This window comes from Microcaecilia unicolor, chromosome 4 (assembly GCF_901765095.1).
Source record: "Microcaecilia unicolor chromosome 4, aMicUni1.1, whole genome shotgun sequence".
Lineage (NCBI taxonomy): Eukaryota > Metazoa > Chordata > Amphibia > Gymnophiona > Siphonopidae > Microcaecilia > Microcaecilia unicolor.
This window is the reverse complement of record NC_044034.1, coordinates 333224769-333248844: the sequence shown is the minus strand read 5'-3', so window position 1 is coordinate 333248844 and position 24076 is coordinate 333224769. Positions and strand designations below refer to the sequence as shown.

At 43.9% G+C, this 24076-nt stretch overlaps 1 protein-coding gene across 5 annotated transcripts in view; it reads right to left on the bottom strand.

Annotated features, from left to right (window-relative positions):
- The window catches only part of PDLIM2 (PDZ and LIM domain 2), a 91885-nt gene that overhangs the window by 27122 nt on the left and 40687 nt on the right, over positions 1–24076 (bottom strand). For all 5 annotated transcript variants that reach the window (XM_030202026.1, XM_030202027.1, XM_030202028.1 and 2 more), the window contains one exon: positions 7903–8042. In XM_030202026.1, the coding sequence (XP_030057886.1) occupies positions 7903–8042 (140 nt within the window). The remainder of the gene's footprint in view (positions 1–7902; positions 8043–24076) is intronic.

Genomic DNA, 24076 nt, shown 5'->3' with positions numbered 1-24076 from the left:
TAATAAGATCTTCACTAGGCCTACAGAGTATTAGATATGACGAGCAAACTCCTAAAATATTATTGTTCGTAAATGATATTTTGTTGACGTTAACAAATCCAGAGATGTTTTTTGCCTATGTAGTTGAGGTGTTGCATGATTATGATAAGATATCAGGATTTAAATATAAACACGGATAAGTCTAAAATCTTAAATAGCAATGTAGAAGAGAATACAGCCTAACAACTACAGCACCATTTTCCATTTTGTTGGGCACAAAAGTCAATAAGATATTTGGGCATTCACATCCAGATTATCAAAGGTACTACTACTACTTAACATTTCTAGAGTGCTACTAGGGTTACGCAGCGCTGTACAGTTTAACAAAGAAGGACAGTCCCTGCTCAAAGGAGCTTACAATCTAAAGGATGAGTCAAGTTGAGCAGTCTAGATTTCCTGAATAGAGGTATAGTGGTTAGGTGCCGAAGGCGACCTTGAAGAGGTGGGCTTTGAGCAAGGATTTGAAGATGGGCAGGGAGGGGGCCTGGCGTATGGGCTCAGGGAGTTTATTCCAGACATGGGGTGAAGCGAGGCAGAAAGGGCGGAGCCTGGAGTTGGCGGTGGTGGAGAAGGGTACTGAAAGGAGGGATTTGTCTTGAGAGCGGAGGTTACGGGTGGGAACGTAAGGGGACATGAGATGATCAAAGGTAAATGCAAGAGCTAGAGGCCACTAGCACTGGAGTAGCATCCGCAATTACCTTCACACCCATGATCATCAGGCAAACAGCGCCAGTACCACTCAATAACGCAAAACTTATTTAAATTAGATTTAAATGAGCTCTGCTTATATTCCGCCCCTATGATCAGAGAACAGCACTCTGATCATAGGGGTGGAATAGTGCCAGCTCAGAGCGGGCATAGGGTTAAGGCTCTGCTCCTTCCCTCCTCCGCTGTCAGTCTAGCAACCCAGGCTGCCGATGTCAGCTTGGACTGCCACCATGTCCTGGGGGTCCATTGAACCCCAGCCATCGCTTCAGCCTTGCTATTACTAGGACATAGACCATGGAAGTCCTTCCCGCTCTGTCCTTACTTTCAAACTATTGGAGTTGCCATCAAAACCCACTCCAGCCTATCCAAATCCATCTTGTCATTAGAGGGATAAAGACTGTAAAAGTCTGCCCGGCACTGTCCTCACATTCCAAACCACTGGAATTTCTGTCAAAGCTCTCTCCAGTCCATCCTAAACCGGATTGCTATATGCAGGATTTAGACCGTATAAGGCAGCCCAGCACTGGCCTTAGTTGATGGAGCCAGAGTCGCCATCTAAGCACCACTTGACATGCAAGCACATATGCAACCCTTATAAGTTTTGGTTTTTTATACCACTCATTTTCTAATTAGAGATCCTCTGTGTTCATCTCACGCCTTTTTGAATTCCGCCACAGTTTTGTTTTCTAACCACCTCCTTCAGGAAGTCATTAAAGGCATCCACCACCCTTTCCGTGAAAAAGAATTTTCTGACATTACTCCTAAGTCCACCACCTCACAATCTTATCAGTGTTTTAAACCCCTGATGCAGCCTTGTTGGCGAAATGTGACCACAGTGCGTACTTGCAATAAATATTTGATTTTCACATCCATTGGTCTGCTTTTGCTGTTTGTTGCTTTAATGTGAAGTTGACACAAGATATGGGGGCAAGTTTGTAAACTGCCCCCGGCCCCAGGACCTGCATGTTAATGTTCAAAGGGATATTCAGTGGCGATACTTGGTCGGCTGCCACCCGGGGCGGATCGCCGCTGCACCCCCCCCCCCCCCCCCCACCGGGTGCAGTGGCGTCCATCCCCCCCAGGTGCAGCACGGCACCCCCCCCTCCGACGTATCACCCAAGCCCCCCCCCCGGGTGCATTCTTACCTGCTGGGAGCAGCCGCACGGCTGACGGTTCCGCTGGTTCCCTGCTCCCTCTGCCCCAGAACAGGTTACTTCCTGTTCCGGGACAGAGGGAGCAGGGAACCAGCAGAGCCGACAGCCGCGCGGCTGCTTTCTTCACCTCTCCAGCAGCATGCACCTGGGACAGACCGCCCCCACTGCCCCGTCCTCGGTACGCCACTGAGGATACTTCTTGCAGCATTTCCCTTTGAAAATTCAGGCTGGTGGGGAACTGCTGACACACTGTACCTGTGAGCTATGCATCAGCTTTGAAGGTGGTGGAAGAAACACACAAAAAGTATGAACAGTAATTTCAAACTACACCGATTGCAAACAAGTGAGAAAGTGGTGGCCAGTGTCAAAGGGATGGCAAAAGCAGCACTAAAAAGAAGGTGATAATCCCTCTCTATAGGTTGCTGGTGAGACCTCATCTAGAGTTCTGTATCCAGTTCTATAAACTGCCCTTCTGAAGGGATATAGACAGTCTAGAGAAGGTCTACAGAAAGGCTACCAAAATGGTAGGCAGCCTGCACCAAAAGCCCTAGGAGCATAGGCGCCTGGTATAAGAGGCTTGGGGAGGCTAAACCTCCCCAGTCCAACCGATCCCCCCGTCGCCGTCGTCAATCATCTGACGTCAGCCCGATGGCCCTCGTTCCCGTCCTGCCCTACCTTAAAATAGCGTAATCCTCCTCGAGCGGGCGGCGCTGGCATTACAAGCAGCGGCAGGCTCCGGCGTTCCCTCGCATGGCTCCGCCCTTGCGGAAACATGTCAGAAGAGGGCGGAGCCATGCGAGGGAACGCTGGAGCCTGCTGCTGTGTCTCCAGCTTCGCTTTGTTCCTGTTTGTGTAGGTGAAATCGACGAGTTCGGTGTTTGGCTGTCTACGACTGGTGGTGTTATCAATCAAGGAAGGTTTTGTTCATTCAGGATGGCGACCAGCAGGCGGTTGATGAAGGTAACAGGGAAATAGGGTGAAAAAAAAAATTAGAAAAATGAACTTGAAAAGAAGCTGAAATATGCTCAGAACCTCTTCAGAGAAAGCTTTAATAGGTCGAGCAGTCCGTAAAGTTCTCATTGAGTTAGTGGCTGTGTAGACCGGTAGTAAATAAGTATGTTCTTCTTGGAGTCTATTATATATATATATATATATATAAATAATATTAGTTTAACACCTTTGTGTGTTTATATTTTTATTTCAGTACAAATAGTGTTAATTTTTATTTTAAAATGTTATCAGACAATTATGGATTTAAGCTCCACCCCTGGCCCCACCCCTAACCCTGCCCCCTTTAGCCTCCCCAAACAGTTGGGCCACCGACTGCCTATGACTAGGAGATGAACTGATGAGACTTGAGGACCTAAATACATACACCCTAGAGCAGGGGCTCTTGACCCAGTCCTCGGACACACCCAGCCAGTCAGGTTTTCAAGATACTTACAGTGAATATGCATCACAATAGAGGTAGTGCATGCAAATTTGTCTCATACAAATTCATCTCATGGGTATCCTGAAAACTTGATTGGCTGGGTATACCCCTGGGTTAGAAGAAAGCAGGGACAGCAGGGATATGACGGACAGACACTTCATAAGGGACAGTACAGAAACCTTTTCCAGAAGGGAAAAAAAATGCTCAGGCTGTTAGGAATGTGGGATAAAGAGAGGAGCAACATCAAAAAAGATATCTTCATGGAAGAGATACAGAGAACCCCTGGTGTGAATATCTGAAAGGAAAGGCAAAGATCAGCTGGGGGTCTGCAACACTGCATCATGACATGAAGTTTGGCAGACTAGAGGGGCCAAATGGTCCTTGCCTGTTGTCACGTTCTACAACAGATGCACAACCCACCCACCCTTCGCTTCCTCTAGATCAGCAGCAAGAATTTTTTAAAAAGACCAAAAAAAACAAACAAACAAACCCAGGACAGAAAGGAAGCACAATGCAATAATACTGCAGGGCTGCTATCTCCAGGGTACAAACTCTCCAGAAACCAGCTAGGTCAGTGCCAGCAGGGTGGTGGTGACTGGGTCCTGTCCAGATGTTCTGGCATCAGCCTTAAGTTTTGTTAGCCGTTTTATATTAATTCAACAAAGCTCTGCGGTCAGATAAGGGGTGGACAGGCTGGAAGCTAGGCTGGCATTAACTGTGCATTTTTACATATTCACTAATTCTGGACGGTAGAGAACAAATGAAAAAGAAAACAAAAACTGGACTTGAGAGTAAGGAGAAGTGAGGCAGAAGCGGCCAAACAGAATATCTTTTTGCATTATTGGCATGGAAAACTGGTTAGACTAGATGGGCCAAACTACTCTTTATCTGCCACCGACTACTATGTTATTTTGTAAGTGGGGAAAATGCACTTGATTTAGAAGGGTACAAGCTGAAGAAAGATGACACCATCTAAACAGAACTGTCCCCAACAGAGTGCCCTGCATCACAGATATCAGCTGAGAGATCTAAGAATGATAAGAGAGTTGTGTGTCAATGGCCTGCAACAGTAGGATACTTAAAAGAAAGCAATTAGGATCAGACATGTACAGGAGGAACTGGCTTAGATTTATGGTTAGGACTTCAGCTCCCTGTGGCCCACTTGCAAATAAAGTAGTAGTTTTAATCTGAATTTCCCCAAGAACTTAAGAAAAAGAAAGGTAAAAATAGCAGCGCTTGATTTCCCAGTTTCCTCGTTAAATAAGGTAGGGTTACATAACAAACTCCAAAGTACAACATTCTGAGTTTTATAATAATCCAGGAAACACACATTAACGTGTGCAGGGATGACAAATAGCTGCTCCATGGAGAGCACAAGAACATACCTGCTCTCAGCTTAATACCCCTAAACACATCTGTACTCAGCTACTATACTGCCCCCCCCCCCGACACTCAGCTTAATACCCCTAAGCTTATCTGTACTTAGCTAGTATAACCTCCCCTCCCCCACACACACCTGCACTCTGCTAACCCTCACCCCCCCACACACACATACATCTGTAACATAGTAATTGACAGTAGATAAAGACCTGAACGGTCCATCCAGTCTGCCCAACAAGATAAACTCATTTTACATGGTATGTGATACTTTCTATGTATACTTGAGTTTGATTTGAACCTGCCTTTCTCAGGGCACAGACCGTAAAAGTCTGCCCAGCACTGTTCCTGTACTAAAAGCTCTGAAGCTAACATCAAAGCCCCTTAAAAATTTACACTCCAGCCCATCCATATCTATTCAGCCACGATCAGGGCGCAGACCGTAGAAGTCCGCCCAGCATTGGTTTTACTCTCCAATTACCAATCTCCGCTAAGATTCCGTGGATCCATTCCTTCTAAACAGAATTCCTCTGTGTTTATCCCACGCATGTTTGAATTCCATTACCGTTTTCATCACCACCACCTCAGTTAACATACCCCTAAATAGATCTGTACTCAGCTGGTATACCTCCTCCCCAACACACACATCTGTATTCAGCTAGTATACCGCGCCCCCCCCCCCCCCCCCCCAACACACATGTATTCTAATACATCCCAAACACACACACACACACGTATTCTGCTAATACTCTCCAAATACATTTGTATTTGGCTGGTATTAACCCCCCCCCCCCCCCCCCCCCACACACACCTACTTGCACTCTACTAAAACATCACACACACACATATCCAGTGACATATTTAAACAAGGTGTGTTGGTGGCGTACACACACCCCTATCAGACTTGGCCTTGTCCCCACATTAAAATCCTGTCTGCAGTGCTGCAGTCTTCACCTGGACAGTGGCAGCAGCATTCATAAGCTACCTGCGGCCTGCACCAGGACTTCCTCTCTGGACAGCCCTGCCCAATGGTGGGAATGTTCAGGGAGGAAGTCCTGGTGCAGGCCACAGGCAGCCTATGACTGCTGCTGCCCAAGTGAAGACTGCAGCACTGCAGACAGGATTTTAAGGTATGGGGGGGAACGCAGTGGGGGAAGACGCACCCCCTGTAAAACTTTTCTGGCTATGGTCTTGCACACGCCTGTAGTCCGCTACTATCCCCATCCTCTCCCTCCAACAAACATCTGTACTTGGCTAATATACCCCCCCAAATTCCTGTACTCTAATAATACACTAATACTTCCTTCCACACACACACACACATATACACTGATAATCAGTTTGTTCAGAACCCTCCCATACCTATACTCTGCTAATACATCCCACACACACATATCTGTACTCAGCTAATAAAACCTCTCCCATAGACAGTTACCCTTGGATTCTATAAAGAATGCCCAAAGTTGGATGCTAATAGGCATTAATTTGGATTTGCACGCACATGCTATTCTATAACCCTGGGCATCTAAATTCCATTGCATGCAAACCCAAACGGGGGCATGGCCATGAGGGAAGAATGGGCGGGTCAGGCGTTTCATGAAAATGTGCATGCAGTGTTATAGAATACCGCCATTTAAATGCCCAAATGCCATGTGTCAGCTGGTGTAAATGCTAGTAGCCAAATTTGGGGGCCAGGAATCAGCGCTATGCACTATTCTATAAAAGGTGCTCAGCCTGCCTTTTATAGACTATCACTTGGGGCCATTTTTTTTTCAGCACCTGTTTTATAGCACCATTTACTGAATCTGGCCCTTATTGCCACTCAGACAATAGCTCATATATACTCTTGTACTCAGATGATACATCCCACAGACATTCCTCAACTGTACTCAACTAATAACCCTCCGTACCATACACACACATCTGTATTTGGGTAATATAACCCTCCCTCCCCCCCAACAAACACCCACACACACTTACACCTCTGTACTCAGCAGATAGACTCCTGCGTACGTTGCCTCTCAACTAATAGCTCCCCTTCACACACAGGGCTAGTGGTAGACATTCAGGGGCCCAAGGCAGGAACCAGGAAAGAGGCCCAAAGCTGGCCTTCAGCCTATGTCTCCTTTAGCTTGAGGCAGGCTTGGGGCCCCTTATGGAATGGGGACACAAGGCAATTGCCCCGTTTGCACCCCCTAATGCCAGCCCTGTCCACACCCCCCCCCCCCCCATACTCAGCTAATACAACCTCCTAAACACACAAACACATACCTGTAGTCAGCTAATACAACTTCCTAAACACACATCTGTACTCTGCTAATACAACTTCCTAAACACACATCTGTACTCTGCTAATACAACTTCCTAAACACACATCTGTACTCTGCTAATACAACTTCCTAAACACACATCTGTACTCTGCTAATACAACTTCCTAAACACACATCTGTACTCTGCTAATACAACTTCCTAAACACACACCTGTACTCTGCTAATACAACTTCCTAAACACACACCTGTACTCTGCTAATACAACTTCCTAAACACACACACACACCTGTACTCAGCTAATACAACTTCCTAAACACACACACACACCTGTACTCAGCTAATACAACTTCCTAAACACACACACACACCTGTACTCAGCTAATACAACTTCCTAAACACACACACACACCTGTACTCAGCTAATACAACTTCCTAAACACACACACACACCTGTACTCAGCTAATACGTCATAAATACACACACACACATCTGTACTCAGCTAATACAACCTCCTAAACACACAAACACACATCTGTACTCTGCTAATACAACTTCCTAAACACACATACACCTGTACTCAGCTAATACAAAGTCCAAAACACACATACACACCCCTGTAGTCTGCTAACAGAATGTCCAAAGCACACATATATACACACACCTGTACTCTGCTAATACAAAATCCAACACACACCCGTACTCTACTAATACAAAGTCCAAAACACACATACACACCTGTACTCAGCTAATACAACTTCCTAAACACACACACACACACATCCTGCACTCAGCTAACATACCTTCTACACCACAGAGCTGTTCTCAGTTAAACACAACTCCCGAATAGACACACAGCTATACTGGGCTAATAAACTTCCCTTCCCAAAGGCTGCAGGGCCCCTCTTGCTGCCCTCTCATACCTCTTTTGACGGCTGGAGGCCATTGGTGAGAACCGGGAAAAGTTCTGTAGGCTCCGTGGAGAAGCAACTCTTGGGTGTGTCGGAGAGGGAGGCAGAACAAAAACAGGAGATCCCTCCCTCCGTGAATAACTCCCTCCCTCCTGCAACCAAAGAGAGAGAATCGGTCAAAAGTCACAGTAGTGAAAAGTTAGAAGGGTGGAAGAAGAAGTACACTTGAGGGATTTCTTTGGGTAGTTCAGAGGGCTTTGGAAGCACATGAGTTTTAACCCTGGACTGGACCCAGGAGCCCAAGGTTATCTACAGTAGCTATCTGGCTGGGGGTCTTCTCTGAAAGACAGATCCTAAGAGATCTGAAAGCAGAAACGCATGACAGGGCAAAGCAGAACTGGATTACAGGCACCAGTGAGTTAGTAATGTGCACAGGGGCAGCATCACACAAGGGAGGTTGGCTGGTGCGTTTAAAAAGATATCCTGGCTGTTACCAGCACCATCTGAGCTGCAGAACAGGCAGAAGCACTTACACCTTGAACGTCAGAAGTTTGTTGGGTGGCCTGACATTCTCAGGATCCTGTTTTTGGTTGTTTTTGTTAATTATTAACTTCCTATTGGTACAAAGAATATTTAGTACAGCAACCTTAAATGGAGAAACTGGTACAACTACAAACAATACTATACAGATAAGAACAATTCACCATAAAAACAGCCCACAAATCCGATCTGCTCGTAGGGGGCAACATTTCAAAATGATTTGTGCAGCCAGTCACAATACAAATGACCCCTCCCAGGGCATAATGATGGAATTTGCTTTATATTTGGGGTGCTCAGAGGTGCTTATTTTTTTTAATATATCCCCCTATTCATGACACGTTCATCCATCATCTGTAAAGCTACCTGCATTAGACAACAGCAGTAATGTATCAATCACATTTCAAACACGCAGCTGATGCAGTAAAGCTTGTATTACTGCCGTGCACTAATTGCGCACAGGATTCTTAAAGCAAGCATAACACAAAGTCTGCTCCCCAATGCAATAACCAAATAGTATGCAAATGAGCTGAGCGCAAAAAATGCGCACTGACACGGGAGAGCAAACAGACACATCTGCATATTGGTTTGTGCTAGAAGCAATTACATTTTATACACGTCTGAGCACAAACAAATTGTAGCACTATCCGGAATTGCATTTGCATACTTTAATTTTATTTAATACACTGATCTGTAGCCTGCCACTTTCAGTTAACCACTGTAGAGGGTTACATGAACAATCCCTTCTCCAACCCAGCCACAGATAACCCTATCTAGCCCAATAACAATAAAATCACTTAAAGCATCATCCTTTATAATATTCTTTAACAAGCCATGTCTCAAGCTGTTTCCTAAAACCTGGATAACCCTGAGAACATTTTAGCAATGTATTCTTGAGCCCCAAAACAGCACCATATATAGAATTCACCCCTAAATGTATAAATTGAGTCTCTAATTTGCCCACACTAATAGCAGGTGTAGTTTGAAAGAATTCCCGTCTGAAATTGTTTGTTCAGCGTTGCGAGTCCTGTTCTTTGTGCGACGAGGAATTCGGGAGTGTTGTTTGATTCGGAACTGTCTTTTAGGGCCCAAATTCAGTTTGTTGTAAATAAATCTTATTTTAAAAATTAAGACTCCTGCGTAAGTTACGACCATTAGTCTCTCGTATTGATTTCCAATGAGTATTGCACCGTCTAGTATTGACAGGACTCGACTATTGTAATATTGGATATGTTGGTTTGCCAGCAGCCTACATCCGGTCTTTGCAAGCCGTTCAAAATTCTGTGATTCGATTGTTACATGGGTTGTCTAAGAATGAACATGTGTCACCCTTTTGTAGGAAACTGTGTTGGTTGCCCTGTATCACAAAGAATTAGGTTTAAATTGTTGACATTAATTCATCAGCGTCTATATCGGGAGTCATCAAGTTATTTGATTGACTGCATTGGTATAAACCAGCACGAGCGCTTCATTCTGAAGATTCTCATACGTTGGAAGTACTTGGATTTCCGGCTCTTTCAGCTTGAACTTACAAGGAAGAGGATTTGTTCAGTAGCCAGTCCAGTTGAGTGGAACAAACTGCCATTTCTTAGGAAACAAACAAACTTTCTGGCATTAAAAAGTTCTTGAAGCAGCATTTGTTAAAGCATGCAGCTTAGTGCTTCTTGAACAGTGACTGATTGCTCTCTGTGGGAACTGAATGGATGTTGACTAATGTGTTGACTGATAGCCTGTTCGGCAATTATGACTGATTGTATTTTTTAAGTTTTTATGTACCGATTTTGTATGTGTGTTCGTAATCTGCCCTGGATAAGGACAGAATATAAATTTGAATAAATTAAAATGAAATACTACTACTACTTAGCATTTCTATAGCGCTACTAGACATACGTAGCACTGTACACTTGAACATGAAGAGATAGTCCCTGCTCGACAGAGCTTACAATCTAATTAGGACAGACAAACAGGACAAACAAGAGATGAGGGAATATTAAAGTGAGGATGATAAGGGTTCCGAACAAGTGAATAAGGGTTAGGAGTTAAAAGCAGCATCAAAAAGGTGGGCTTTTAGCTTAGATTTGAAAACGGCCAGAGATGGAGTTTGATGTACCCTAGCTTAGATTTGAAGATGGCCAGAGATGGAGCTTGACGTACCGGCTCAGGAAGTCTATTCCAGGCATATGGTGCAGCAAGATAAAAGGAATGGAGTCTGGAGTTAGCGGTGGAGGAGAAGGGTGCAGATAAGAGAGATTTACCCAGTGAACGGAGTTCCCGGGGAGGAGTGTAGGGAGACATGAGAGTGGAGAGGTACTGAGGAGCTGCAGAGTGAATGCACTTATAGGTCAATAAGAGGAGTTTGAACTGAATGCGGAAACGGATAGGAAGCCAGTGAAGTGACATAGTAACACAGTAACATAGTAGATGACGGCAGAAAAAGACCTGCACGGTCCATCTAGTCTGCCCAACAAGATATACACAAGAAGTAGCAAATATGAGTTTACCTTACCTTGATTTGTATCTGCCATTTTCAGGACACAGACCATAGAAGTCTTGCCCAGAACTAGCCCCACCACCCAAACACCAGCCCCGCCTCCCAATCTCGGCTAAGCTTCTGAGGATCCATTCCTTCTGCACAGGATTCCTTTATGTTTATCCCACGCATGCTTGAATTCCGCTACCGTTTTCATCTCCACCACCTCCCGCGGGAGGGCATTCCAAGTATCTACCACTCTCTCCGTGAGGAGAGGGCTAATATGAGCATAATGACACTGGCGGAATAGTAGTCGTTCAGCAGAATTTTGAACAGATTGAAGAGGAGAAAGATGGCTAAGTGGGAGACCTGTGAGAAGCAAGTTGCAATAGTCTAAGCGAGAGGTGATAAGAGTGTGGATGAGGGTTCTGGTAGTGTGCTCAGAAAGGGAAGGGCGAATTTTGATGATATTATAGGGAAAGAAACGACAGGTTGTTTCAAGTTATATGTGGACATTCAGCAGTTCCACCTAAATCAGTGTTCTTCATTGTAGAGCCAGGGGGCCAACAGGGGGAGCCCCTATCGAACATAGGTGGAGTTCTCTGACTGACTCTCTTCCTCAGTATTCACACTCTTCCTATACCCTTTTTTGGGACCCTTACTACTGGCACTGCCTCTAGAAAACCTGTTGAACTGTGCAGCTCTTGGGGAATTTGAGCCACAGTGTCCAAACACCCATGTTATTCTCACAAGACTATGCAAACTGTGAAGGAATTTGGATACTATTTAGCTCGAACTCACTCTGAGCCACATGATGCTGAAAGAAAACAGAGTTAATTATCCCAGAGGTGGTGCCAGCAACAAAACTCTGTGGGAAGTGAGGGAACATTAATAACAAACTGAGGGGCCGAGTGCATGTCTTAACAAGGACCTGGATTTCCTTTTTCATTAGTTTCCTGAAGTTAAAATGATTAGCTACATTCCCCCAATATTAAAAACCATTTAATTGGCCAGGCATGGCACCTGGTCGATTAAATGGCACTTAACCGGATATCCGGTGATATTTAGTGGAGGATAACTGGCTATTCCCAGTTAGCAGCTAGGAGATAACTGGCTATCCCCAAATATTCAACGCATAACTGGCTATTCTAAGTGGCCACATTGGGCCGCGTAAATAGCTGGAATATCTTTGGCTGATTTAAACTTAACCGGCTAGCTCTGAATATTAACTTAGCCAGTATACTTTAAACTGGCCAAAGATAAACGGGATATTCAATGTGAGTCAACATGAACGGCCTGGCATTGAATATCTGGGCTGACCGCCAACAGCACGAGTTAGCCAGGCTCCCTCCCAGTCTGATTATTGGGCCCTTTGAAACTAATGAGAAGGGGCTTAAACATTTGGGTTTCCTAGTCACATTATAAAAGAGAAGCACCTATATGCCTTCATAGAACTGCCCCATAAAAGCTGCAGGAAGCGTGACTATCTCTGCCGAAACTCCACTCCAAACACACTTACACCCACATTGCATAAAAGAACACATGATATTGTGCATACATTTACACAGGGGATAATTTTATAAACCACAGTTTACGCACATAGACTATCATATGCGAGTGAAGAGATCACCCCTGAAATGTATTAACGTTGCCTAATAAAACAAGTATCACCTTATATTCCACAAATAAAAGATCGCTCATTGCACTGACAATTTCTTGCTATCTATCTAAACCCCCTGAAATTTAACAGAGTATGAATGTTAAGAACTAAAGGCTAAGTACATAAATGTAATGCCACACTGGGAAAAGACCAAGGGTCCATCGAACCCAGCATCCTGCACGACGGCAGCCAATCCAGGCCAAGGACACCTGGCAAGCTTCCCAAACGTACAAACATTCTATACATGTTATTCCTGGAATTGTAGTCAAAATAAAGAGTAGAACATCCTTGCCCGAGTTCCCTTTCTAGCCCAAATGCCTCCGACAGGTCAATATATTTTAGCTTGAGGTCTATTGTACAGTAAATGGAGGTACTTCAATATCTCACCCTCAAGACAAAAATGAAAACAGTATCCAAAAGCCTATGGGACCAGTTACCCTTTACAGGCCTTTTCTGTATCTGCTCCAATTATTAAGTCCTCTCCCCACCAGTATTCTCCTCAACTTCGTAGCCTGTGAGGGGCATTTTCAATATGACGTCTAAGTCCAGCTTTGAACATTTTGCGCAAAATGTCCAGAATCCAAATAGCAAATATAGCGATTTTCTAAACAGTAAAACATCTATTTTTTCCCCCCCAAAATGGCCACTTGCTAGATGTCTCTGTGCGTTTATCTTTTTGGACCATTATTGGGAAAAAAAAAGTCCAAGTGAAAAACGTACAAAATCAAGCCATTGGGATGTAGGAGGAACCAGAATACTTAGTAGACTGACCACACAGACATCCCAGCAGAGCAGTGGGGCACCCGAGGAGGCACTGCAGTGGACTTCATATAAAAGCTTACAGGTTTCTCTCTTATATTGTACAGTGAGCCCTTCAAAACCCAGCAAAAACCTACTGTACCCAACTTCCACCACTACAACAGTCCTTATGGCTGCAGGTGACACCTATATGTGGGTACAGTAGGTTTTTGGTGGGTTTTGGAGGGCTCACACTTTCCACCACAAAAGTGTAACAGTTAAGAGTAGATTATTGGCCTGGGTCCCCTTCTCCACAGTGCACTGCACCGAGCACTAGGCTACTCCAGGGACCTGGTTGCTGCTCTAATAGGATTGGCTATTACATCTGAGGCTGTCATAGAGGCTGGTATGTACTTTTTTTTAAATTTTCTTACATCTTTGTGGGTATGTGTGTTTGGGGGGGGGGGGTTAGTGACCACTGGGGGAGTAAGGGAGGGTCATTCCTCTATTCCTTCTGTGGTCATCTGATCATTTAGGGCACTATTTGTGGCTTAGTCATTATCAAAAAAGGTCTAGCTCAAAACTTCAGTTTTAGTCCTGGACTTTTTTTGCTTTGTTCCATTATGGCTGAAAAATGTCCAAGTCTTAGGAGCATCCAAATCCCACTCTTAACACGCCCCCCGACATGCCCCCTTGTGGTCTGGATGCATTGCAGATGAACAGCATAAGAAAACGTCTGAAAATAGGCTTTGAAAATACCGATTTGGAAGTTTTGGCGAGAAAACATCCACCTGTTTATGCCACTTTTTTTTTTTTTATATGTTTTTCTCTCTCAAAAATGAGACCTTGTGTCTCTGGGAGAAAAAGTCTGACCTGGGTGTATCAAACACAGTAAGATCCTCTTTAAACACTCAGCTAAAACTCTGGGTAACATTTTAAAGAAATGATTCATAAGCAAGATACACAAATCAATCTCTATAGAAGAGCAGGAGAATGGCGGAGGTGAGGGCACCAAGGTGTGACACTGCAGGGTTAGACATAAAGCTCTCTGACTAGCCCTGATCCAGGGTTTGCATGCTTAAAATTTGCTGGCCTGTACATAAAGTCATGCAGAAGCTCAAAAGAACAGATTTAGACAGCCTTGTTATAGCCTGTCACCTTAGCGAGGGGTCATGAGAAGAGGATGAAATGGGGTAGACATGAGTAACTTCCTAATTTCTTATTTGCCCAATTTGCCTGTCTTGAATAAATTGTAGGCTCTGTCAAACAGAGACAGTCTCTTACGTGTTTGTGTACAGTGCATAAGAGCATAATAGCCATACTGGTTCAGATCAATAGTCCATCTAGCTCAGTATCCTGCTTCCAACAGTGGCCAATCCAGGTCACAAGTACCTGGCAGAAACCCAAATAGTATCAACATTCCATGCTACCAATCCCAGGACAAGCAGTGGCTTCCCCCATGTCCATTTCAATAACAGACTATAGATTTTTCCTCTAGGAACATGTCCAAACCTTTTTTAAACCCAGATACATAACTGCTCTTACCACATACTCCAGCAGCAAGTTCCAGAGCTCAATTATTATTTGAGTGAAAAAATATTTCCTCCTATTTGTTTTAAAAGTATTTTCCATGTAATTTCATTGAGGGTCCCCTGGTCTTTGTACTTTTTGAAAGAGTGAAAAATCGATTCACTTCTGCCCATTCTACACCACTCAGGATTTTGTAGAGCTCAATCAAAACCCCACTCAGCTGTCTCCTTTCCAAGCTGAAGAGCCCTAACCTCTTTAGCCTTTCCTCTTATGGTAGCAGTTCCATCTCCTTTATCATTTTGGTTGCTCTTCTTACAGAAATAAGTAGTAGTAGTAGTGATCCTACCCCTGTTAAGCCCAGCTGGTACTCAAGGGTACAGGGACACCAGGAAGGTGTTGCTAATATTTAGAAAACTTGAAGGCCCAAGCTGTGTGGAATCCTGCTGGCAATGTGTAAGATCTTAAACCATTATGTATATATATTGTGATGTGAATCTGTTGACGTCTTACTCAGTGTTGTAAGTAGAAGTATTTTTCAAGAGCATGTAGTATCTAGGGAGAAGATTTGTTGTGGAATCTGACTTGAGTTGGATGTGTGGACAGGATTAAGTTCTACCTCAACAGTAAATGTTTGTAACCATAAAGTCTGCTCCTACAAACCTGTAGAATTGTCAGTCTGGTTCTGAGATGTCACAGGTTGTGAGTCATAAACCAGTACTGAGAAGCCATTAGTGAGTGCTGCTTATTACTACGACAGGGGCCCTACCCTCTGTGGACTCAAGTTAGTTTCTTCTCCTTGACTGTAGCTGCAGCTGGACATGCAAGAACATACTGGAGGTCTAACACTATCTGCTGCTTTGTGGTGGGCAACGAAAAACACATCTGGCTATCACAGACCTTCAGCTTGGTGCTGCCAGAGTTCTTGTTGCAGCTACTGACCTTTCGCCTGGTGATTCGGGGGGGGGGGGGGGGGGGGGGGGAGGGGGAGATGTTGGACCTGCAAAAAATTCCTCATGGACATTTTTCACTGGTCCTGAAGTATAATTTTAGCAAGAGTTTCCCAGAACCACTTTCAGCAAGAGCCTGCCCACTATATTGCAACGGGTGGAGAGAGAGATGGACACAGTGCTCAGAGTGGCATTTTCACTTCATGTCCTCAAAACACAACTGGGAGAGTAACGTTAGGTACCGGTGCAGAGTATTCTTCCCACAGCACATATTCAAAGAGCCTGTAAAGGAGATAATCTTGTCGTAGATAAGATTTCCTGTCTCCCTTTGTGGTACTGCATCTGGTAAATGGAAAAATACCTCTCAAAGTTACCGATAGGGAGCTCCTAGAGACAGTGCCCAACTTGTAGGGGCTGTCACCTTCAGCTCCTGAAACTGCTGCTTGCTTATATCCCTGGGTTGTTTGTTTGTTTTTTAACCTACTGTGGTTAAAGAGAAAAGTACAAATTAGGGGAAGCTGGGACTCTGAAGGATGTAACCTATCAGGCCTGATGAACCAGTTTGTACCCTATGGTGTTGATCTTACCAGGTAATCCCTTGTTCATACTGGCTGTGGAAGTGACAAGAAAGGGTGAAAATGAGAGACATCATTAAGTTCTGGTCTCCAGTCTCTCCTTCCCACATCAAAGCCTTGAGTGTAGAGAGAGATGTATCTTCAGGACCAATGAAAGACTTGCATTGGCAACAATGACCTTCTGAAGAGAAGTGGAAATCCTTGTGCTTCCTAAGCCAGTGGGGTGGGGAGAGGAGGAAAGATCTCACAATAGATCAGCTGGAGCCGCTGGAGGACATCAGAACAGCAGGGGGTGGAGAGTGTGACCAGTGGAGGAAGCCCTTGGATTTCTCCCACCAAGCTATGAGGATGGGTTTGATGTGGGGGGGGGGGGGGGGGGGAGTAGGGAAATATAATTTTTTATAGCAGAACAAGATACGATTTTTACCTAGCTGTTCCTGAAAACATTCAAACTAAAAGAAAACAATTTCTGGTGTTATGTTTAAGAGGTTTCCTCAACAGGAGGTAATTGTTTCTATTGCTTCCCTTGTAAGTGCCCAGTGAGACACTGGAAAATTCATATGTTGGGTCCTTTGAACCACTGCATTGTAGAACTTTTGAGTCTGATAAATCAAAGGCAGGCTTTGTAGGCCTGCTGAAGCCTTGCCAATACAGGAGGAGGAAGAAACCAATCGTATGAGGGGGGAGTCAATAAATAAGGTACACATTTTTTTAAATTTTGATGTTATACTTAAATTCACCTTATTTATTTGACTGCCACTCATATTCTGACCTATTGATTTTATTCTTTATCTACAGCACACATAACTGTTTGATGAAGTTTAATTTTATTTTTTCCCCATAACTGAAATCTCCTTTATTTTTTCTTTTTTTTAACAGATGAGTTATTTTGTTATAGGAATCATAGAGGCGTATTTTCAAAGCACTTAGATTTACAAAGTTCCACATGTTACTAGCAACTTTATAAGTCTAAGTGCATTGAAAATGAGCCCCTTAGGCTTTAAAAAAAAAACTTTTCTTTTTATAAAAGAGTAATATTTATTGTGTTGGCTTGGTATTATAATGTAATTGATTAAAGACAATTAGAAACTTCTTTTCACCCAGTGGTCAAGACCAATGGGTTCGAGAACAAGTTTCCATACTACTCAAAATCCTAAAGTTAAAGAAGCATATGAGGACAAGATGGCAACCAGTGGAGGAGTGGCCTAGTGGTTAGGGTGCTGGACTTTGGTCCTGGGGAACTGAGTTCGATTCCCGGCACAGGCAGCTCCTTGTGACTCTGGGCAAGTCACTTAACCCTCCATTGCCTGCCGCATTGAGCCTGCCATGAGTGGGAAAGCGCAGGGTACAAATGTAACAAAACAAAAACCATGTCAGCAACCAAAAACCTGACCTCAGAATGCACCAGGGATGATGATGTCATAGGCTCAAAGCCAAAGCTGCAATGCTATCCAGTTCTATGTGGAGACTACAGGCTGGCCCTAGATTTCTGATGCATTATGGGCCCTGCAACACTGATTTCAGTGGGTAGAATCAGGGATTGGGAATCACACAGCTTAAGGATGTACATTCAAACTTGGACTAGCAAAATAGCCTCTCTCTTGGAACCAGGTAATGTGGCAGTGCTTCAGAGCCAGAGGCAACAGCTTTTACTGTTTACTTGTAATACACTACAAGTACACAAGAGCATCTGGATGACCCAGAGTTTGTGGTTATTAAAGCCCAAGACACAGGAACAGAAAGAAATAGAATTGACCCCTTCTACTTCATCCTTCTCCAAGACCATTACAACACAACCCCTAATACCCCACCCCATCCACTGCACCACAGACACCGATAATGAATGTGACTGTTGGGCAGACTGGATGAACCATTCAGGTCTATCTGCCATCACTTCCTATATTACTTGCAGGGGAGACAATGGACAGGGAGTGATTTTTTCTAGGTTTACCATATAGCTCCAGAAAAAGGACGGATTGAGCCAGCCGGGTTTTACTTCCATTGCTTTCAATGGAAAGCAATTGCTTTCAATGGAAGTAATTGAGCCAGCCGGGTTTTACTTCCATTGCTTTCCATCCGTCCTCCTTTTTCTGGAGCCATATGGTAACCCTATTTTTTACACCCATCTCCCTTACAACCCTCAGGGCGGCCCTAAGTCTATCCCCACGTCCCTTTCTTCTGCCTCTCTCCAACCGTCATCCTGCTTTCCGTGTTCCCAGATCTCAATGTTTTCTTCCCATTTCTCCAAAAACTATCTTTCTTTACTCACTCCCCAATCCCCCACTCTCTAAACCAGCCTCTCCCACAAAATTACCTCCTCCCTCGCCCTTCAATCCTAGCTGGTCTGTATATATGTAATTTTATGGGCAGACTATACTAAGTGAAAGCAAATGGTGGCAGTAACCATGGAAACTATGGTCTTACTGGCAGGCAGCTGTAGCACAATGGAAAGAGACCAAAAAAAAATTCCTTCAATTAAAAAAAAAAGTCATCTAGTTTGTTTGTTAAAGAATTCCTTCAAAAAATCTTGTGTAAATCCTGCCGTAAGAATGTTCCCAGGGTGTAGCAGAGCATCTCCAAGAAAAACACAGCCGTGGAACCAGAGACACAGCTACACACACAAATGGACCATACAAACACAGGCACAGAGACAGCTTAAGGTACACGCAGCCAGTCACAACTATCTACACCCACACTGTCCTACACAGCCCTGTGAGCACAGAGGTGCACACATTTTATAAGCAAGCAGAAACTGCAATGCTGATGAACTGCAAGATTTGTGAGCTGCTGTGAAGCACTGGAGTGTTGCACTGAGGCAGAAACAGGCATGTTTGAATTCATGGCGAGGGGGGGGGGTTGGGCAATCAAAACACAACTCTCAGGTTGATATAAAAAGGAAGTAAAGACATTTTGATTGTTATTCAGGGCAACAGCAATATGTGCATGTAACCAAGCATTTTCTGGTACTCTAAGAAAGAAAGTTCTCTGCCAAATCTGTGGTTAAGACAAGTGGAGGGGGGGGGGGGGGGGGGGAGAAGAGGGTAAGGGAAAAGCATAGCATACAAGATATAATTATGTTCTATAACTCCGCTCACTGGAACTCTTTGCCAGAGGATGTAGCAACAGCGGTTAGCGTATCTGGGTTTTTAAAAAGGTTTAGACAATTTTCTGGAGGAAAAATCCATAGTCTGCTGCTATTGAGACAGATGTAGGGAAGCTACTGCTTCCCCTGGGATTGGTAGCATGGAATGTTGCCACTATTTAGGTTTCTGCCAGGTATTCGTGACCTGGCTTGGCAGTGGCGTTCCGACGCTGGCTGACACCCGGGGCGGATCGCCGATGCGACCCCCCCCCACCCCGGCTAAATGACACCCCCCTCCGGGTGCACGCCGCTGGGGGGGGGGGGGGTGCTGCGGCACGTGCCTGTCGCCCTGTCGGCTCTGAGTTCGCATGTGTTCACTGCTCCCTCTGCCCCGGAATAGGAAGGCGGTAGAACGAGAGGACATGAAATGAGATTGAAGGGGGGCAGACTCAAAAAAGATGTCAGGAAGTATTTTTTCACGGAGAGGGTGGAGGATGCTTGGAATGCCCTCCCGCGGGAGGTGGTGGAGATGAAAACGGTAACGGAATTCAAACATGCGTGGGATATGCATAAAGGAATCCTGTGCAGCAGGAATGGATCCTCAGAAGCTTAGCTGAAATTGGGTGGCGGAGCAGGTGGGGGGAAGACGGGTTGGTGGTTGGGAGGCTAGGATAGGGGAGGGCAGACTTATACGGTCTGTACCACAGCCGGTGATGGGAGACGGTACTGGTGGTTGGGAGGCGGGAAATACTGCTGGGCAGCCTTATACGGTCTGTGCCCTGAAAAAGACAGGTACAAATTCAAGATATGAGTTTATCTTGGGCAGACTAGATGGACCATGCAGGTCTTTTTCTGCCGTCATCTACTATGTTACTATGTTACTATGTAACACATGCGAACTCGGAGCCGACAGGGCGACAGGCGCGCGCCACGGCACCCCCCCAGCAGCGTGCACCTGGGGCGGACCGCCCACACCGCCCCCCCCTTGGTACGCCACTGTGGCTTGGTCACTGTTGGAAACAAGATACTAGGCTAGATGGACCATTGGTCTGATCTAGTATAACTATTCTTACGTTCACAGCCCAAGCAGCTACAACCCTACCTATATAAAGGGTAGCCATGCAATTATTACACCTGGCCCTAGAATACTCAATATATCAATATACCTTCTGTGGGTCAGAAACATACTCTGCGGTCAATATTCTTTATGGCTGAAGCAGGCAGAAGAGGCTCCTGCCTGCTTAAACTAGGTTGGCCATCAATATTCAGCATCACTTAACTGGACGGAGCTGGAATATATCCAGTTAAGGGCGATTTTTAGTCCACTAGCAGGTTAAGTAAGTGCATAAAGTTAAGACAGCAAAAAGGCTGTCCTAACTTTATCTGCTCTGCTTACCAGGTACCGGTCTGAATAGTCAGCTGGTACCTGGTTAACCTCCATGCGTCTGCTCTGACCCAGATACTCAATGCTGGTGCCCAGACATGGCACTGAACGCACAGGTTAATTCAGCACATGGCTGTCAGCAGCTTAAAAAGTACCAACTGCCACAGGCTGAATATTGGTGGGTGTCCAATACATGTGCATGTAGCGGATACAAAAGGAGGTACTACTACAATAACACTACGAGCAATGTCATCTCACATGTATCTCCATTGTTTTGCTGGGGTTCTGTGTTTTGTTTGTTCACTCACTGTACCTAACTGGTTCAATAAAGATACCTTTGAAAAAAAAAATCAAAACACTTTTATAAAGACAATGTAGGCATGCAGACCTATCCCCAGTATTGCACAAGTGCTCTCATACAAATTTATATTAGCTTCAGTGGTGCAAGCTGTGCAAATGCGTGCATGTACTCAAGGCCAGAGTGGGGTTAAGGAGGCCCAGGGAAGGAAGGAAGAACTGAAGACCCCAGCATACACCTTTATAACATTCATTAAGCTACTGTGACCTGTCTGAGGTAAGCCAACCTTTTGATTTGAAGACTTGGAAGCCTTGTTCGGTTGGAAACCTAGAGAGAGAAGCTTACAGATTGTGTTTGGGGCAAGGCAGTCACGTGCCACAGACTGCACTGTCAGCCACAGGCCCATTTTGAGAATTTTCATACAATTAAAAGACTTTACCTGACCCTGTAAAGTAACAGGCTTCAGGACTAAGGAAATGAAGTGCTTGCCTTATTTTGAAGGCCGGCCCTCAACCCTCGCTCACAGTATCACAACAAACAACATATGTGAACAATACTCCAGGAATTACAATCATACTTAGATGGCTGAGTGACGTGGACTTATCAAGACAGGCAAATGCCAGGGACGGAAGCAAGAGCAAATTGTCAGCAAATTGTCACTTTGTGAGTGAAGAGTTCTCATGGGAGTGTAGGGAACCATACATGTAAAGAGGTAAGCTAGAACAAGTAGCCTTGTGATTAAGGATGAGAATCTTGAACATAATTCTGCATGCAACTGGATACAGTGGTGTTGCCATATTAGTCCTTTTAAAAGTAACAAATAGAAATAAATATTAAAATCAGCCATCATCTTCCACAACACAATTTCAAACCAGGCAGATGATTGGTGATGTCATCAAACACCTCCCACAATAGGCAGCCTCCTTCCAAGGTGTCACACCTCAGGCGTCACACCAAAGGAGCGTGCCAAAGAAGCATAACCCATCGTGAGCAACTTCGCAAGCAACTAGCAAAATCACACTAATGGCCTGAAAATTATTGGTCAACACTAGAGGAGAAATGTCATAAGTATCTTCAATTTCATCTGACCTAACAATGTCCCACAACTGAACTGCAAGTTTGTTATGATACTTTCTACTTTAACAGTCATTATTCTAAATATGAATGTAATTTATCATTTAGAATGTTATTGCACTATTGGTTACTATTCTCTTTCATATTACATTTCTTCTTGAGTATATGTTCTAGATGAGTTTTTCAATATCCAAGTACTCGATTTTTTTAAACAAACTAAAAGGACCTATTGTTCCTGTTAAACCGCACTCCAAACCCCAACACAAGTTTCAGCATTCAGGTCATTACAAGGATGGTTTTCATCCAAATAACCTAAAAAATATGCGACTGTTTAAAGATACAAGTTGTGCAAATACCATCTATAAACCTTTATCCCTGCTGGATACATAAATGCCCGACCTGTTGTTAATAAACCTGATTAAGGACTGGATCGTTGAAGACAGTCTAGGTCTAGTTTTCATCATGGAAACATGGCTGAAATCCAAGGAAGATCCAATCATAAACAATTTATATCTCCCTGGTTACAAATTACTCCACCTCCCTACAATCAAGAAAAGGGGTGGGGGCATTGCTCTCTTTATAAATCATTTTTCTTCATGGAACCAATCTCTGATTTCTCATCTCCCACTCTCAAAATATTGGCCTGTAAAATCACCTAACTGCAATTTTATTTTATCAGTCCCCTGGAAATTGGACTGATGCTCAATAATTATTTACTGAATTTGTATCTAATATATGCTTAAATGCTCAAAAACACTTTTCTACTAGGTGATATTAACTTACACTTAGATAATCCAAATGATCCTCATACTAAGGAACTTAACTTTCTAAACTCTTGGAGTTTTTAGCTCCCCAGCTCATTCTTCCCATCAGAAAGGACATCTTTTAGATGTATTTACATTTAGGTTCCCCTCTCAGAATTCACATTTCATAGATAATTATGACTGGAAGTCTACAACGTCAGCCCACAAAAAGCTAACATTCACACTTAATTGGAGTGGAATGTGCCCAAAATCCAAGACTCTTCACTCTACTATGACTTATATAACAAGGGGCAAAAGAGACATAACAGAATTTTGGTCCCAGTTCCAAGTCAGTTCACATTTATTTCAAGATAACCCAAGTAATTCTTCCCGACTCTGAGATGAAACAACAAAAAAGACCTTAGACTATATAGCTCCTGAACAAATAAAAAAACAAAAAAGAAAACTAAACCACCACCATGGATTGATACTAACACTATGAAAGCAAAAAGATTATGCAGAAAACTTGAAAGGAAATGGTGCAAATTGAGGAAAACAAAACCGAATGGAGGAAAACACTCACAAAATACAAATTGGCTATAAAATCTGCCAAATTCAAATATTATGAAAAATTCATTTGTGAATGTCAAAAATCTGTAACTAGACTTTATAATGTAGTTAATAATCTACTTGATATGAAAGACCTCCTACTAGTGAATCCATTCCTTCTTGACCTAGCAACATTCTTCATGCAAACAAATTACCAAAATTAGAACAAGTCTAACTAGCTCCAGTCCTTATAGCAATTTCATCAACTACTTGAATATCACACATCAATATGAAGGCATAAAAACTGATAGGAGGATAGAAATAGGACCAAATCCTATCACAGAGGTCAGATCCTTCCTCAGCAAATACTCACTCTTGCATTGTACTCTTGACACATGCCCTAGCTACATTCTCTCAAAAGCCCCTGACTTTTTCATCAACATCCTACTTAATTACATATGCTCCATGTTAAAAAAGTGGCTCCTTTCCCACTGAGAAGGGAAATATAATTTTAACTCCTATTCCTAAAAATTCTTTAGGCAAATTGAACATCCAATTACATACCAGCGGCTTCAATACTCCTGCTCGTGAAGGTAATG